The 14,016-nt window shown below is 51.2% G+C and overlaps 4 protein-coding genes and 1 non-coding gene across 5 annotated transcripts; 2 read left to right on the top strand and 3 right to left on the bottom strand.

Annotated features, from left to right (window-relative positions):
- Positions 1-156: 156 nt before the first annotated feature.
- On the top strand, positions 157-1,618 carry RPO26 (subunit common to RNA polymerases I, II, and III). Its single transcript, XM_062950595.1, has 4 exons — positions 157-401; positions 482-748; positions 809-928; positions 985-1,618. The coding sequence occupies exons 1-4, from the start codon at positions 367-369 to the stop codon at positions 1,019-1,021; spliced, it is 459 nt and encodes a 152-aa protein (XP_062796624.1). The 5' UTR covers positions 157-366; the 3' UTR covers positions 1,022-1,618.
- A 320-nt stretch (positions 1,619-1,938) lies between these two features.
- QC764_0104950 lies at positions 1,939-2,041 on the bottom strand. The gene has a single exon. It is a non-coding gene; the product is annotated as a tRNA-His (tRNA).
- On the bottom strand, positions 1,957-2,755 carry QC764_709730 (uncharacterized protein; the record flags this gene model as incomplete). The annotated part of the gene is made up of 2 exons (XM_062950594.1): positions 2,279-2,755; positions 1,957-2,185 (listed from the first exon to the last, which is right to left on the bottom strand). Exons 1-2 carry the CDS (start codon positions 2,314-2,316, stop codon positions 1,957-1,959), a joined length of 267 nt encoding a protein of 88 aa, XP_062796623.1. The 5' UTR covers positions 2,317-2,755.
- A 1,288-nt stretch (positions 2,756-4,043) lies between these two features.
- GLC7 (type 1 serine/threonine-protein phosphatase catalytic subunit glc7) lies at positions 4,044-9,144 on the top strand. The gene is made up of 6 exons (XM_062950593.1): positions 4,044-5,973; positions 6,170-6,523; positions 6,624-7,025; positions 7,102-7,401; positions 7,458-8,891; positions 8,977-9,144. The coding sequence occupies exons 2-5, from the start codon at positions 6,344-6,346 to the stop codon at positions 7,545-7,547; spliced, it is 972 nt and encodes a 323-aa protein (XP_062796622.1). The 5' UTR covers positions 4,044-5,973; positions 6,170-6,343; the 3' UTR covers positions 7,548-8,891; positions 8,977-9,144.
- A 2,184-nt stretch (positions 9,145-11,328) lies between these two features.
- On the bottom strand, positions 11,329-13,781 carry PFS2 (pre-mRNA cleavage and polyadenylation factor (CPF) complex subunit). Its single transcript, XM_062950592.1, has 3 exons — positions 13,447-13,781; positions 13,169-13,312; positions 11,329-13,113 (listed from the first exon to the last, which is right to left on the bottom strand). The coding sequence occupies exons 1-3, from the start codon at positions 13,510-13,512 to the stop codon at positions 11,428-11,430; spliced, it is 1,896 nt and encodes a 631-aa protein (XP_062796621.1). The 5' UTR covers positions 13,513-13,781; the 3' UTR covers positions 11,329-11,427.
- Positions 13,782-14,016: the final 235 nt, after the last annotated feature.

Below are 14,016 nucleotides of genomic sequence, written 5' to 3'. Positions count from 1 at the left end.
TGGGTGACGGGGGTCTTGAGGTCAAGGACCAGTTCGTTGCAAGAACAAGGTTCAGCTCAATGCGATAACGTCGATATCGAACTTTTTTGTAGGTGCGCCTGAGCTCCCGGCCGGCAAAGCACCTAGACCCACACCCCCCCGCGTCACCAACCAGTCGCGGTGAATGGTCAGCCTTGCGCATTGCGCAGGGGCCCACTTAAATAATTTTACGATCCCTCCTTCAGCCGCCTGCCAGACTTGCTTCACCCAGTTCAACGCAACATCCATTTCATCGCCGCAACAAAGCCGATATTGTTGCCCATCACCACTACGCATATCCTCACACCCAGTCTCTCTGGGATCGTATCATTCCATCAGATCAACAACATGTCTGACTTTGGCGACGACGACCGCGATCCCATGTGCGCGCCTCCCCGAGTTTTCTGCTTTGCTTCTGCTTCTTTCTACCGAGGAAAGGCCACTCGCTGACTGATTGATACAGCGCCGATGAGCCCGCCTTCGAGGAGGACCCCGATGAGTACTACGAGCCAGTGGAAGATGACGAAGCCGACAACCGCCCCGTTGGCGATGACGAAGACCCAAACCAAGTAGTCAACTCTGGCGACCCCAACGCGGCCGCCAACCACGGCAAGGGCACTGAGAAGTCGCACAAGGACAAGAAGATTCCCAACGACCAGCGCAAGACAACACCATATATGACCAAGTATGAGAAGGCGCGCATTCTCGGCACAAGAGCTCTCCAGATCAGGTGAGTCGCGTTGGTTGTAGTATTTGAGAATGATGCCTGGGGATTAACGGCAACCAACAGCATGAATGCGCCTGTGCTGGTTGACCTTGAGGGTGAGACGGATCCCCTGCAGATTGCCATCAAAGAGCTCAGGGAAAAGAAGATTCCCCTCATTGTGCGCCGGTACATGCCTGATGGAACGTGAGTTTTTCGCCAGCTTAGCGGTCTGAGCTATCATCCACTGACATGCTTTTTAGGTACGAGGACTGGACCTGCGAGGAACTCATGCAATGATTAATTCACGTTTATACGAGCACATACAACAAGAATGAGAAAAACCAAAACTGCATTAGCGACGGCGTTGGGGTATTTTGCCATTGGTGCGTTGGATTAGACAGAATGGGCTAGGTGCGTCGTGGCGGTTGTTTTGGCTGTTTGCGCGAGTCTTCTCTGCGGTAGTCACAGGACTCGACAGTTTCGCAGACAGGCAAACACGCGCCGCGGTGGAAGGGCAGCATATTTGAGAGCTACATAATTTGAGAGCAGACGGAATCAAACTGCCGATGTCTCTATTTGCGGTAGCAGCTGGGCTCGACCAAGGAAGCGTTTAAGTGGATAGGTTGGTCTGTTCAAGCTGAAAGAGGTCTGGACGAACTGAATCTTCGCTTCTCGCGCTCATTCTAGTCTTCATTCGCCATCACTTTACTAGAGGCTTAGGGTGCCTATGAGCATCAATCATTCTCACAAGGATGACAGAAAGTATCTCGCGATCTTCAAATTCGAAGGAAGACGAGCTCTTCTTGTGGAGAGTTTGATACTTGGCAAGCACAGCGAGCCAATACCACTATTGCAGAAGATATCACAATGCATATTGCCCGCCGAAATTCTGTCTATTGTGTATCCTCTTTTAAAGCCTTTAGCTGTGTGTCATCCTCTCAACAGATATCTGCATTTGCATTCTCGATCATCTTCCTGTGGCTCGGGTGCATGCTAGTCAAGCTTCTCATCTTACGACAAGTTGACAACCGTCCCCAACCCAAGCCTCTTTCCAGCTTCCCACAACCTTTAAGCCACAACCCTCTCATGCCCACCCACCTACCTCCACATTCTTGACTCCCACAAAGCCCCACAAAGACAACCCACAGTGAGAGGCTTTGAAAAACCCTCTTTCCACACCGGCCAGACATCAAATTCAGGTAAAATACCTCACCGGGTGACTAGTCTAGTGGTCAGGACGCTTCGTTGTGGTTTGTTTGGGAGACAAACATCACATACGATTCCGAAGAAACCCCGGTTCGATTCCGGGGTCGCCCATTTCTCTTTTGGACTTTTTTTTTTTTTTTTTCCTTACCTGGTAAGTTTAGATTCAAATTGGAACCTTGCCCCCCGGTTCCGTCCATGGGGGATTTGATTTCTCTTTTACAACTCGAGAGCCCCTTTTGAACCAGAAGTACATTGCTGAATAAAGTGGACATGATTCAGCTGAGAAGTATGTTCCGTGTCGGAAGTAGACATCGAGCGAGAATTTTGACAAAAAGGGAATTTGCTCACATATTCTTTGCAGCCCAATATGTAGGATAGTGTAACATTGGGTTGGAATCATGTGGAGAGAAGAAGAAGAAGAAGAAGATGAAAGAGATCTAGACCACAGAAACGAAAGACGGAGAGCAAAAGAAGGAGCGAAAGATCTCCGGAAGGAAAGAGGTGATGTTTGTGAGTCTGATTTTGGGCTGAGGGGGGAGGGAGGAAAGAAGAACGGGGAGAAGGGGGGGGGGTTGGATACGAGCCCTCCTTATTGTGAGTGTTGTGTTGGGAGGTGGATAACTAACCTGTTTGGTGGTAAAGGGAGAGGAGTAGCAGCAAACGCGTGGTAGTAGTGACAGCAGTATTTTCTTTGCTGATGATGAAAGATGTGTCGTGGTGTGGCTGGTTTGTGGCTGCTGTTGAGCATAAAACTAGGAAAAAGTTCGGCGGCTGCTTTTGTCAGTAGTGAGTCTGGTGAACTGAGGGTATCATGAAAATTGATTTAGCTCTTTTAAGGGGTCTCAATATATGGAATGCAGTCAGTCTCATTATAAGTTGCTGCTTTGTGTGTTTTGGTTACACATGGAGATGGTAGTTTGTGTAACTGACATCGACTTTTTTTGTCGTACCCGAGGAGATAAGCTCTCTGCTTCTGACGAGTCATCAATTTGGAACTCTGGGGAACAAATTCTTGTGTAATGTTACTGGGCAAGGTGGGTTGTCTGGTGTATCGTGAATATTCCGTGACACAGGGCGGCTGGTGCACTTCTTTCTGAGAAGTCAACATCCCCCGTGTTACGTAGCCTTGGTTGATTTTGTCGATATAGGTGCCCGGCCGAGATGGGCAATCCTGAGGCTATGATACCCTCCCCAACCTATCCACTGCAAAAGAGGCTGTTCTAGCGCTTACTCCTACATCAGTCCATGATCACGACTTCAGTTTGCCTTGCCATCATCATAATGGGCCCTGTCGCAGCAAGGTGGCGCTGGTTGCCTTGGCTATGCCGTGTAGATTTTCAAGGGTAGCTGCATGACCCCAATTATCAGCGATGTTGATGTGATCTCGTGGATACCATGACTGCATAGAGAAGCAAACCAGGCCGGCAATTGCCTGCCGCGGGTATGTTTTTTCCACAGATATCGTTGTGTTGGTCCTACGTAAAGGGTTTCAGCGTGATTGTCAAAATGACACTGATCGCTCTCTGATCAGCAATCCAACGGCTCCAGCATGACATATACCCGTCGAGAGACCATTTGCTGCGAGTAGCCGAACAGGGAAAATATTTGTGGAGTTTCTACCCCAGAGAGAAAATGAAGAGGAAAAAGAACGGTATGGACTTGATTGGCGCGATGTACTACCGATCGGGTTACATACAGAAACGCTCGCCTGTCTATCCTCGACTTGGGCGGAGTGATTGGGTAAGAGAGTGGAAGGCAGAGGGGATGATCATGTGACTTGTGGTCTGGTCTGGAACCTTTTTCAATCAGAAATGGATCATTGCTATGACAGCATCGTTGGAGGGGCAGAAATGGGCGGGCAGGAAACGAGGGGCAGAGGGGAGAACCCCGCCTTGGCCGACAGTGTGTGGGTGGTGCTCAACACAACGCCCAACAGAAGTCTATTGCGGCAAATGAGGGGGATCACAAGAGGGGCAGGTGTCCCGGTGCTCTGGTGCTCTATCCGGTCGAAAGGGGGGGACAAGGTCATCTTAGCTCTCTCTGGTGGGAAACCCCTTCATGGGAATCCGGTCTTGTTCTTAATTCGCAACGTCTCTTCACCGAAAGGAAACACAGTGGATGGTGCCCGGTGAGTCACGAGTAGCCTCTTGGTGGAAGCTGGGTGCTGCACCTGTACGATTGGATATGTAAGCCATGTAGAAGCACCCAGTAGCACCCAGTAGCACCCAACCAGGTCCAACGCCACCACTACCACCTGCTCTGGACTTACAGATAGGAATATTCGGCCAGAAGGGGCTCGGCTAAGGTAGTCTGCGAGAGGTCTCGCTCGGTGCTGGTTCTAGTTGCTATGGTGTGAAACCAGAATAGGGGGAAGCATGTTTCCATGAGGGGGGTGAGGTAGATGATTGCCATGTTAGGGGAGATGTCGGCGAAGGGAAGAGTGACAGCGAATCAGAAGGGATCCCACGACTAAGGCAAGCGGCAACGCGCTCAAAGGCACAAACTTGATACCTTTGGACCACCTGGCCTGGGAATCCCCTGGGGCGCAGTCCAGGAGACCCGGCGCCAAGTCTAGGTCTGCGTGGGAGACCTCCAAACTCGAGTTGGTCGAGGCCCGGCCCCCACCAGCACCTGGTTGTATAAGCAGGCAGGTTAAAGAGCCGATGAGGATTGAAGGGCAAGGACAAAGAGCTTCACAAAGCACCTGGGCCTGTCGTATATCCGTAGAGACGTGCTCGGAAACAGCGAAGCGAAGCCCAGTCGTTTTCTTCTTGGGTTGTTTGGCTACCGTCATAGCGTCGTGTTGAACAGCCATGAGAAACGGGAAACTGGGCACGAGTGCTTGGTACACGAGGCTACTATACAAAAGAGGCGTCGGCGGTGAGATAAGACGGAGGACGGCCAACTGCTGGGGACCAGAGACCAGAAAAAGAGAACAGAAAGGATGGAATAGACAACCATAGGTAGCTCGGCCCTTTTGGGGAGAAATATCAGGCCTCGCCGCCGTGGGGTATTTGGCAGGCAAAAGTAGCACTGCTTGGGGGGGAGGTCAAAGAAGATCCGTTTTAGATTGCCAAGAGCGAAATGGGCAGGGAGGAGAGGTCGAGGGGTTGATATCCACAGCCAATCCCGGCTCAGGAGTCGACAATGCATCTAGTAGGGTAGACGGACTAACACTTGGGGCACTGGTCTACGGGCGATTATTGTTAGCAGATGACGCGCTTCTCCCTGTCCTGCAGTATAATTTTTCGCGGGTAGTGGATGGAGCGCCCCAGTTGTCGGACAGTCAGTGTGTGCCCCCCCGTGGTCTCCTCCTCCAAAAAGTCTCAAACAAACTTGCCAACTCTGAATTTTTCCGACCTATATCCCAACCCACGGGTCCATTCGTCAACACATCAACACACAGAGACGGGCTTAAACCACGGCGACACGATTGTGATCACACAGAAAACTGCGCAGTTGACGATAACAGCCTCTATCTGACATCAAGACACCGCCCGCGAATTCCTGCCGACGGAGCATCATTTGCACCACCCGCAGAAGAGCAGAGCGCAGAGCAGAGCAGGCCAGAGCCCATCCCGTTCCCATTCCCGACCGTGGCAGCCTCTCATCACCCTCCCGTCCCCCGAACACCCTCACTTTCTCGACCAAGACGACCGGCCCAGCCGACCCTTTGCCTCCTCCCTCTTAACAAGACGATAACAAAGCGGCCATCCTGCTGCTGACCCCATAGCGATCTACCCAGCGACACGTGATTTACTTTTTTGCAGTTCAGGTTTACTCCGTTGACGACGCAGCACCTGCTCTCCGCGGTCGCCCTCGCTGAAAGTTGTCCGCTGCAATCCCGCCAGACCCGGTGACGACAACCCACTTTCGCCATCTAACGGCCAAGGTACCAAAAAAAATAAAAAATAGAACCTCTGCAAATACCAAACACACCCCCAAAAAAGCAGAGAAACACGAAGGGGCTCTCTCCCCCCGAATCTCCCTCTCCCGTCACAGCCACTCGTTGCTGAGATCGCTTCTGTTTTGCAGCGTAATAGGTGAGTCGCTGCTGCTTTCCACAAACACTACTAGCACAAAGCAAACCCACGCTTCGATTCGTCGCGCATTCACTCTTCCCTGGCATCTGGCATCTGGCATCTGGCCTGCAAGAGACCCGCTCCGCGACTTTTCATCCCAAGTTTTGTGTTTCGAACTTGACTAATTCATCTGTTATTGTCCATTCTCTACAACCAGCTCCCAGAAGTGCATCATCGCTCCGGTTTTCCAGCGCGCTCGCCGTTCTTTTTTCCTGTCCTGTCTCTGACTACCTGGGATCTGCCGGTCACTACCAACAACTCGGTCTTTTTTTTTTTTTTTTTTTTGCGTGCGCCAAAGCCGAAGGCTGGTGAGGATTGAGGAATATTTACAATGGCGGACCAACACGAAGTCGACCTTGACTCGATAATCGATCGCCTCCTGGAGGTGCGGGGCAGCCGACCGGGCAAGCAAGTCCAGCTGCTCGAGACCGAGATTCGCTATCTTTGCACCAAGGCTCGCGAGATCTTCATTTCGCAGCCCATCCTTCTTGAGCTTGAAGCTCCCATCAAGGTAAGACCTTTTCCGCTGACGCGTGGTCTGGAGTGGAACACCGTCCTCCCCCAAAATCTTTGCCTTGCGCACCTGGCTAACATTGTCTCGTCCTACGCAGATCTGCGGTGATATTCACGGGCAATACTACGACTTGCTCCGGCTGTTTGAGTACGGTGGATTCCCCCCCGAGGCCAACTACCTCTTCCTCGGTGATTATGTCGACAGAGGCAAGCAGTCCCTGGAGACCATCTGCCTGCTGCTCGCCTACAAGATCAAGTACCCCGAGAACTTCTTCATCCTCCGTGGCAACCACGAGTGTGCCTCCATCAACCGTATCTATGGTTTCTACGACGAGTGCAAGCGTCGCTACAACATCAAGCTCTGGAAGACATTTACCGACTGCTTCAACTGTCTCCCCATTGCCGCCATTATTGACGAGAAGATCTTTACCATGCACGGTGGGCTTAGTCCCGACCTCAACTCTATGGAGCAGATCCGCCGTGTCATGAGACCCACTGATGTAAGTTGTTCTGCGTTTGCTTCTAACCCTGCCGGGCTCGGAATGCCTGAGCCAGATACTAACCGCATGCTTGCAGATTCCCGACTGCGGTCTGCTCTGCGATCTCCTGTGGTCCGACCCAGATAAGGACATCACCGGGTGGAGTGAGAACGATCGTGGTGTTTCGTTCACCTTTGGCCCTGATGTCGTCTCTCGCTTCCTGCAAAAACACGACATGGATCTTATCTGCCGTGCCCATCAGGTTGTCGAGGATGGTTACGAGTTCTTCTCTAAGCGTCAGCTCGTTACGCTATTCAGCGCCCCCAACTACTGCGGCGAGTTCGACAATGCTGGTGCCATGATGAGCGTCGACGAGAGTCTTCTTTGCTCATTCCAGGTGTGTATTTGCCCTGCCACAATAACCAGTTTGCATATGGCTAACACCATCTCCAGATTCTCAAACCCGCAGAGAAGAAACAAAAGTATGTTCACGGCCTCGGAGGCGGAAGCAGAACCTCCACCCCCCGGAAAGCTTCCAAATAATTGTCAAGTATTTATACGAACTTTTCTCCCCCATCTTTTAGGTTCGGACGTCGATAAATTTCCCCTACCGCATCGCCAAATCACGAACAACCAAAGTCACTTCCCCTCGTCGGCTTTTTCCACCACCGTCCTCTTCTCCACGAGTCTTTGCCCATCACCCAGGCACCCAGCCTCGTCTCTCTCACCGTTTCTTTCGACCGCTTCCTCCGCATCTTATATCGGGCCACGGCTTTCACACATTAGGCTGCCCACTCCCCATCGCCACCATCGTCCATCGACTACCGAGCGAACAGAAAAAAAAACATTAATCTCTGTGTAAAATGGGTTCAGAAAGGGGCAACTGCAAATCTTTTTGGGAGGGGGACGAATAACGACTTTCATTGTCACGCCTCATAATGATGGGAAAGGTATAGATAAGCGGGTCTCCATTCATGTTAGGTTCAGGGAAAGGGAAGGGAGGGGTTGGGGAATTATCAAGTTGTTGTCTTCTTCTCTCTTCTGTTCTTTAATTGCAGTGAACAACGTCAGGGGAGGGGGGAACTGCTTTTTGGTTTCTCTTCCTTCTCTATTTTCCTTGTCTCTGGGCTTGGCTGCCCAATGCTGCCGAATCTATCATTTTTTTCTCTACCCAGGGGTTGTCGTTGTTCGTTCACCTTTTTATTAGTCTACTTTTGTTGGTAGCCCGCCAGTTTTCAGATCCAGTCAGTCGCACACACACACAAAACACCCGTTCGGTTTTTTCCACATGACGAGAAAAGGTTGTTGGGGGGTTGTGGTAGGAGAATGGGGTGGGAATGCTGTATGGCGCCTGTACAATTTCAGCACAAGCAAACCTTTTTCTTGTCACTTTATTCCTGCAGCCTGCATTGATCCCTGTGACCTTGATCATGACTCCATGTTGGGGTTGGAGGGACACAACGAACCAGAGAGGGAAATGAGCGGGACGAGGGGTTGAATGTTGTAATATGACTCTTTTAGGAGTTCCAAGGCTTGATAAGCGTGGAAAATGGGGATGGGGAATGGGAGGTGTAAAGAAGTGTGTGTATGATAGTTTTGGAGGCGAGGTATAAGAGGGTAATGGGGGGGATGAGAGGTGGGGGTGGTTGTTGGTTTCTGTTTGTGTTATGTTCTTTTTTTGTTGTTGTCTTGTCTGTTTATGGAGGATTGGTGGTTCAAAGCCGGGAGTATGAGAAGGAAGGCAGGGGGCCGTTGTTGTTTTTTCGTAGTAAGGGTGTGTGCGTGTGGTATAGTTTATGTCAACTTACACTGTCTGCTATTACTTTGGGTTGGAGCTGATGTGATTGAGTGTCTAAGGCTAAGGAGAGTGCATGTGTCCCGTGCTAAGTAAGTTCCATCTCTATTGCTGATGGCTTCAGGTAGAGTCTTGAAGTCCAGCTAACAAGGACATGTTATTAACTCGACGGGGTAGCACTGGCTGGTGTTATGTAAATGCTTGTGGGAAGGAATCCGGTAAGATGTGTCCGAGCCGGGCCGGCCGGGTGGCGAACGACAAACCACATAAAACACGAGATCGGGTGGATGACTCTTTGAGCGGAGTCGAGACGGAGGCTAGATATTGTCGATTTGAGTCCTGCTTCTTGCTCGATCTGACAAAGTAGAATCTATTTTCTGCCACCACAACTACTCATCTCATGTCCCCACTCCAAGCGCGAAGCGCACACCTTAGGTAAAGTTTATCAGTTAAATTTCGAGGAAAAAAAAAGAAAAAAAAAAAAAGAGAAAAAAAACAACCCGAATCTACCTAGCTGGAGGTATGATTTGTGTTTTATGTGAAGAAGAAAAAGTGTGAAAGACACCTAAGCCAGCGTGAATGAATGTATCATTGTTGAAGACCAAAGCAACAAAGATTAAGAAGAAGAAAATAAAAATGTAAAGCGAAGATGTTGTACCCTTTCTGTACCTAACTGGAACAGAAATCAGTCTCCTTTTTTCCTCAACCACTAACCCGAAGGACGCGAGAGGGCGGGATTCTGACGGAGAGGCGGGGGTTTGTTTCCCTCCTTGGATGTTTGTCGTATACGGAAATTCTTTGTTGGTTGGTTGAGGGAAACCTTGGCTACTTTGGCTGTGGGAGGAAAAGGGAAGGAGGTATATATTGTGTAAAGGTAGACGAACTTGTTGGTGTAAGCTGGGACGGAAGAGGGTGTGTTTGCTGGAAGGGGGCTTGTCATAATGGTTGGATAGATGGCTGCATGGATGGTGTAGAAGGTTGACTTGTGAAAAAGAGGGTGGATTTGGGTTTGTTTAGATTGTAAATAATATCCATGTACAGAAGAACTCCCTAAAGTGGTACGTATGATAGTAAGGTATAGTCCTTTCCGTTACAGCACTGTTAACATCACCCAACAATCCTCCCATTCACATCGGCCTATATCCCCGTTGATGTTCCCCCTAATTACCAAAACCAAGACGCCACAAAGATATCCCGCTCAGATCTATCAACAATAACCGCCCCTCCCCGGTGTCTCCCAAGACATCCCTAACCTCTTCATACTCCCCCCAATCCCAGAAAAAAGGTTTATACCTCCTAGCACCCACAGCCAACTCAACCTCAGAGGGATCAGCCACGCCCTGTACCCAGGGATCGCCCACAGACATAGCGGCTCACCCGCTCGTCCCAACGGAGGTGGCCTCCAAAGGGGTAAAAGATTTTCCAGCAGGTTAGACATTGGGCCATATCATTACATATTGCCGTACACGTGTGGTTTTGATAGTCTCTCAAGTGGGAAAAGTCTTTCGAGCAGGTTAGACACCGGACCACATCTACTGCCGCACCCACAATTGAATTGGTTGCCGTGGTTGTCGGTGTCATGATTGGTGTGGTTGGCACGGTGGAAGTTGGGGTGGCGAAAGGGTCGGAGGCAGCAAGAGTCGTGACCAAGGCCTCCAGTTCTTCCACACGGACTTTAAGATTGGGGATTGTGGATTGTTGCGTATCAGCCGTGGTGTTCTTGTCCAGGGAGGTGGAGGAGGAACTGCCATTTTCCGATGCGGAGGAAGTAACGTTGGCGAGAGCCTGGGAGAGCGAGGTTAACGTGGTATATGACCTCTGAAGCTCGGCTTCCAATAATTCGGCCTTGGCTTGCGAGTAACTCGACTCTTTCTCTAAGCTCTGGATTCTCTCCTCTTTCTCCTTAAGTCGTAGAAGAGCCACATGGGCAAATTGAACCCAGTACCTGAAACGGAGATACCAAAATGGTCCTGGTGGCTCGCCTGGTGTTCCGGCTAGGCGGCAAGCTTCGTTGACGTGATCGTTGCATCGTGTTGTGAGCTTGGGGATGTCATCGAGATCGGAGGTTTGGAAGTCTTCCATGTTGGTGGGAAGTTGACACGACGGATTGGAACGAGGTCGGATCTGTTGCTGAGATGGATCGCTGTCGATGGAAGGAAGATGTTTAAATAAAAGAGAGTGGTGATGAGCCGAAAGATTTGACGTGGCGCCCCTTCTACCTTTCAGGGTTTGTAACATGCTATCCGTAAGAAACTTTATCTCGGGTTTAGACTTCCAGTCAGGCGCCTGGGTGAGAGAGTGGGTTGTGGCTGGGTGAGGAAACTCAACCTTGACAGTCAAACTCTCATTCTATGTGGCTGAAGCTAGCCCTGCCTTGAGACATCACTTCATACAAGGTCAGTAAAGCAATCATGTGCGTACTCTCGGCAGAACAATCTCTCGACCACAAAGCATAAAGAGGTACACCCTGTCTAATAATGTAGCACTCGATGGAACCCAATGCCCGACTCTCATGGACACACTCAAGTTGTAGAGTGCATATGTGATCAATTCGCTTGGTTTAAACATTATGATACAAATACGAATCCCCACTAGTCCTTTGTCCTTCCTCTCCACCCGGCCCCTTTCCTATCTCGCTCTGGTATAATGCCCCCGGTTCTGTTCCATCCGCAGACTCTCCTCCTGACTAGGAAGCGGTGCTCGTCTTCGGCCGCCCGCCTCACGATCCCCATGACCGCCGTCACCAAAATTCTGGGTCGCAGCTTGAGCAGCCAGATGGGGCGGCGGAGGAGGGAAACCAGGTGGCAGAGGAAACCCTGGAGGCGGAATGAGGCCAGGCGGAAGCATCCCTGGCGGGGGAGGCGGGATACCACCCGAGCCGGGAGGTGGTGGCGGTGGAATACCAGCCTTCTTCATCATCTCGGCAATGGCAGCGAAATCGGGAGGATTCTTGGGATCGATTCCGGGGAGCGGAGGCGGTGGGAGTCCTGGTAACGGGAAGGGTAAGTTGGGTGGAACACCGGCACCTCTTCCGGCAAGACCAGGTGGCGGTGGAGGACCTAGGCCGGGCAGAGCTGAAACTCCTTGCATGGGCAGGCCTGGAATGTTGCCGAACCCAGGAATGCCAGGTGGCTTGATGGGCATCTTTTGGTCGACAAGGCCGTCCATCTCATCCTCCATTTCCTGTTCTTCTTCGACTTGACGCATATGACGGTTCCCACGGCGATCCCATGTGCCTTGGGCCTCAGCGGCGGCTTCGCCAATGTGGTAGCGATCGTTGAATTCAGTTTCGCCCGGTCGAGAGCGGGTCCAAAAACGGGTGATGCGGTCGTTGGAGCCCGATGCTAGAATGTGGCCAAGCGGATGCCAGTCGAGCGACCAGATAGCAAAGTCGTGAGCATAGGGTACCTTGTGGGCAGGGTAAATAGTCTGGGCAGGGCATGACTGAGGATCGGGGCTGTCGTATACAGCAATGGAGGGCGCGTGGCCCGGAGGGGTGTTGGGCTCGTCGAGCAAGTAGTGAAAGAGCGAACCTTCGGCGCCGCCAGTGCTGAGAAGATTTGGGTGGATGGGATGCCATGTCAGGGTGGATATATCCTTCTCGTGACCGCGGAGGAGGACAATATCTCTCATCATGCGCAGGTCGAACACACGAGCAGTTTGGTCTCGGGCAGACGTGGCGAGGCATTGGCCTCGTACCTTCTCAAAGGAAGTCTTTGTGATGGTGTTCTTGTGGCCATGGAGTGTGGTCAGGCAGCGACCTGTTCTTGGATCCCAGAGCTTGACGAGATGGTCCTTTGATCCCGACACAATCAGTCCCTTTGTGGGATGCCAGTCGCAACTCTTTGCATCCCATCCATGACCCGTCAGTGTCTGTTCAGAAGCGGCAGCAGCAAAGTCGAAAATCTTGAGAGTAGAGTCGTCCGAGGCGGTCACAAACTTGGTGTCGTTCGGGCTAAAGGCAAGATCTCGAACAGGATCTTGATGAGCGCGGAAACTCTCCAAGTTGTTGAAATTGGGTTGCCAATATTTGATCATGCCGTCGTGATCAGCAGACACAAGCCAATCGTCGCTATGGGAGTACGCTAAGGCGCGGATAGCAGAGTCGTGAGCCTGCATGATGGTTTCGAAGTTGAAACCTGTGCCATTCCAAAGCGTGAACTCGCCACTGCTAGAGGCCGTCAAAAGTCTTCTGCCTTCTGGCGTCCATCTCACCACGTTGACGGGATGTTTGATCTTGTTGAGGGAGGAGTGAAGGTGCTTGGTTGGCACCGTGTCAGCTGGATTCGATCTTCTGGCAATGGGTGGAAGCATCTGTCGAGGAATTAGCATTGATTATTGCACCGGAAACAAGAGTGGAAGTACTTACATCGACAATATAGCTAGCACTCGGTCTCTCAACCTCACCACGGTAGGAACCCTGGTATCCCGGCCGGCGGTTTCTCATCCAGTGGACAATGGTGGCACCATAGTCGGTTACAGGACCTGGGGGGGGGGAGGGAGGTTCTGTTAGCTTTTTGGCCCGTTTCTGTTTCTGTTTTTGCCGAGTCATCTTGGTGATCAATGTTGTCGATGTATCAGGATGTATCAGGGGTGGGGGAAGTCGCAAACAGAACTTAGAGTCGCAGCAATAAAGCGAAAACTTACGTCGACCTCGAGCTCTCGGCGGCATAGGACCATCGTGGCCGCCCCCGCCGAAGCCCTTCTCGCCATGGTCTCTGCCCTCGTATGCCATGGCAATGGCAATATCAATATGGCCGGGATCGAATTCGATGAGACTCGGCAATGATTGAGACCAGTACCTGTATCGATCTGTACAAGACCTTGGTAATAAGCTGGGTAAGATTTCTGTCGAGATTTATACTATGATGGCTAATCTCATGGGATTGGGTATAGTGACGACGTTGGGACAAGCAACAAGTCGAGCTAGTGTTTTTGGGTGCAATTTGTGAATGTCTATAAAGTAACAGCTCTCTGAAGCTTCTGGCTTTGTCGCGTCCCATGGTGGGCGCGAAGCAATTAACATGTGGACCGTGCACGAAGGAAGTGTGGATGCCACAGTGTGGTGGTAATATAGACACGGTGCATCTCCTTGCCCTGGTGGAGCAGGCTGGCATGCGCCAAGACAGCACCCCCTGCCATGATATGCCCCACCGTTGTGACGACTGCAGGAATTGCATGTGCAAACCTGAAAGCAGGCCTGCAGCTTTTCACGTT

The sequence above is a fragment of the Podospora pseudoanserina genome (genome assembly GCF_035222485.1).
Source record: "Podospora pseudoanserina strain CBS 124.78 chromosome 7 map unlocalized CBS124.78p_7, whole genome shotgun sequence".
Classification (NCBI taxonomy): domain Eukaryota; kingdom Fungi; phylum Ascomycota; class Sordariomycetes; order Sordariales; family Podosporaceae; genus Podospora; species Podospora pseudoanserina.
This window is presented reverse-complemented; position numbering and strand designations above follow the sequence as displayed.

What these genes read in the sequence shown, in the direction of transcription:
- RPO26 (XM_062950595.1), top strand. Translation starts at nt 367, where the DNA reads ATGTCTGACTTTGGCGACGACGACCGCGATCCCAT. An exon ending in GACGACGACCGCGATCCCAT is followed by an intron (nt 402 to 481) that starts GTGCGCGCCTCC and finishes TGATTGATACAG; the next exon opens with CGCCGATGAGCCCGCCTTCG. An exon ending in CGGTACATGCCTGATGGAAC is followed by an intron (nt 929 to 984) that starts GTGAGTTTTTCG and finishes CATGCTTTTTAG; the next exon opens with GTACGAGGACTGGACCTGCG.
- PFS2 (XM_062950592.1), bottom strand. Translation starts at nt 13,512, where the DNA reads ATGGCGAGAAGGGCTTCGGCGGGGGCGGCCACGATGGTCCTATGCCGC. An exon ending in GCCGAGAGCTCGAGGTCGAC is followed by an intron (nt 13,313 to 13,446) that starts GTAAGTTTTCGC and finishes CGGGCCAAAAAG; the next exon opens with CTAACAGAACCTCCCTCCCC. An exon ending in GTGCTAGCTATATTGTCGAT is followed by an intron (nt 13,114 to 13,168) that starts GTAAGTACTTCC and finishes ATTCCTCGACAG; the next exon opens with ATGCTTCCACCCATTGCCAG.
- GLC7 (XM_062950593.1), top strand. Translation starts at nt 6,344, where the DNA reads ATGGCGGACCAACACGAAGTCGACCTTGACTCGATAATCGATCGCCTC. An exon ending in GTGTCATGAGACCCACTGAT is followed by an intron (nt 7,026 to 7,101) that starts GTAAGTTGTTCT and finishes GCATGCTTGCAG; the next exon opens with ATTCCCGACTGCGGTCTGCT. An exon ending in GTCTTCTTTGCTCATTCCAG is followed by an intron (nt 7,402 to 7,457) that starts GTGTGTATTTGC and finishes CACCATCTCCAG; the next exon opens with ATTCTCAAACCCGCAGAGAA.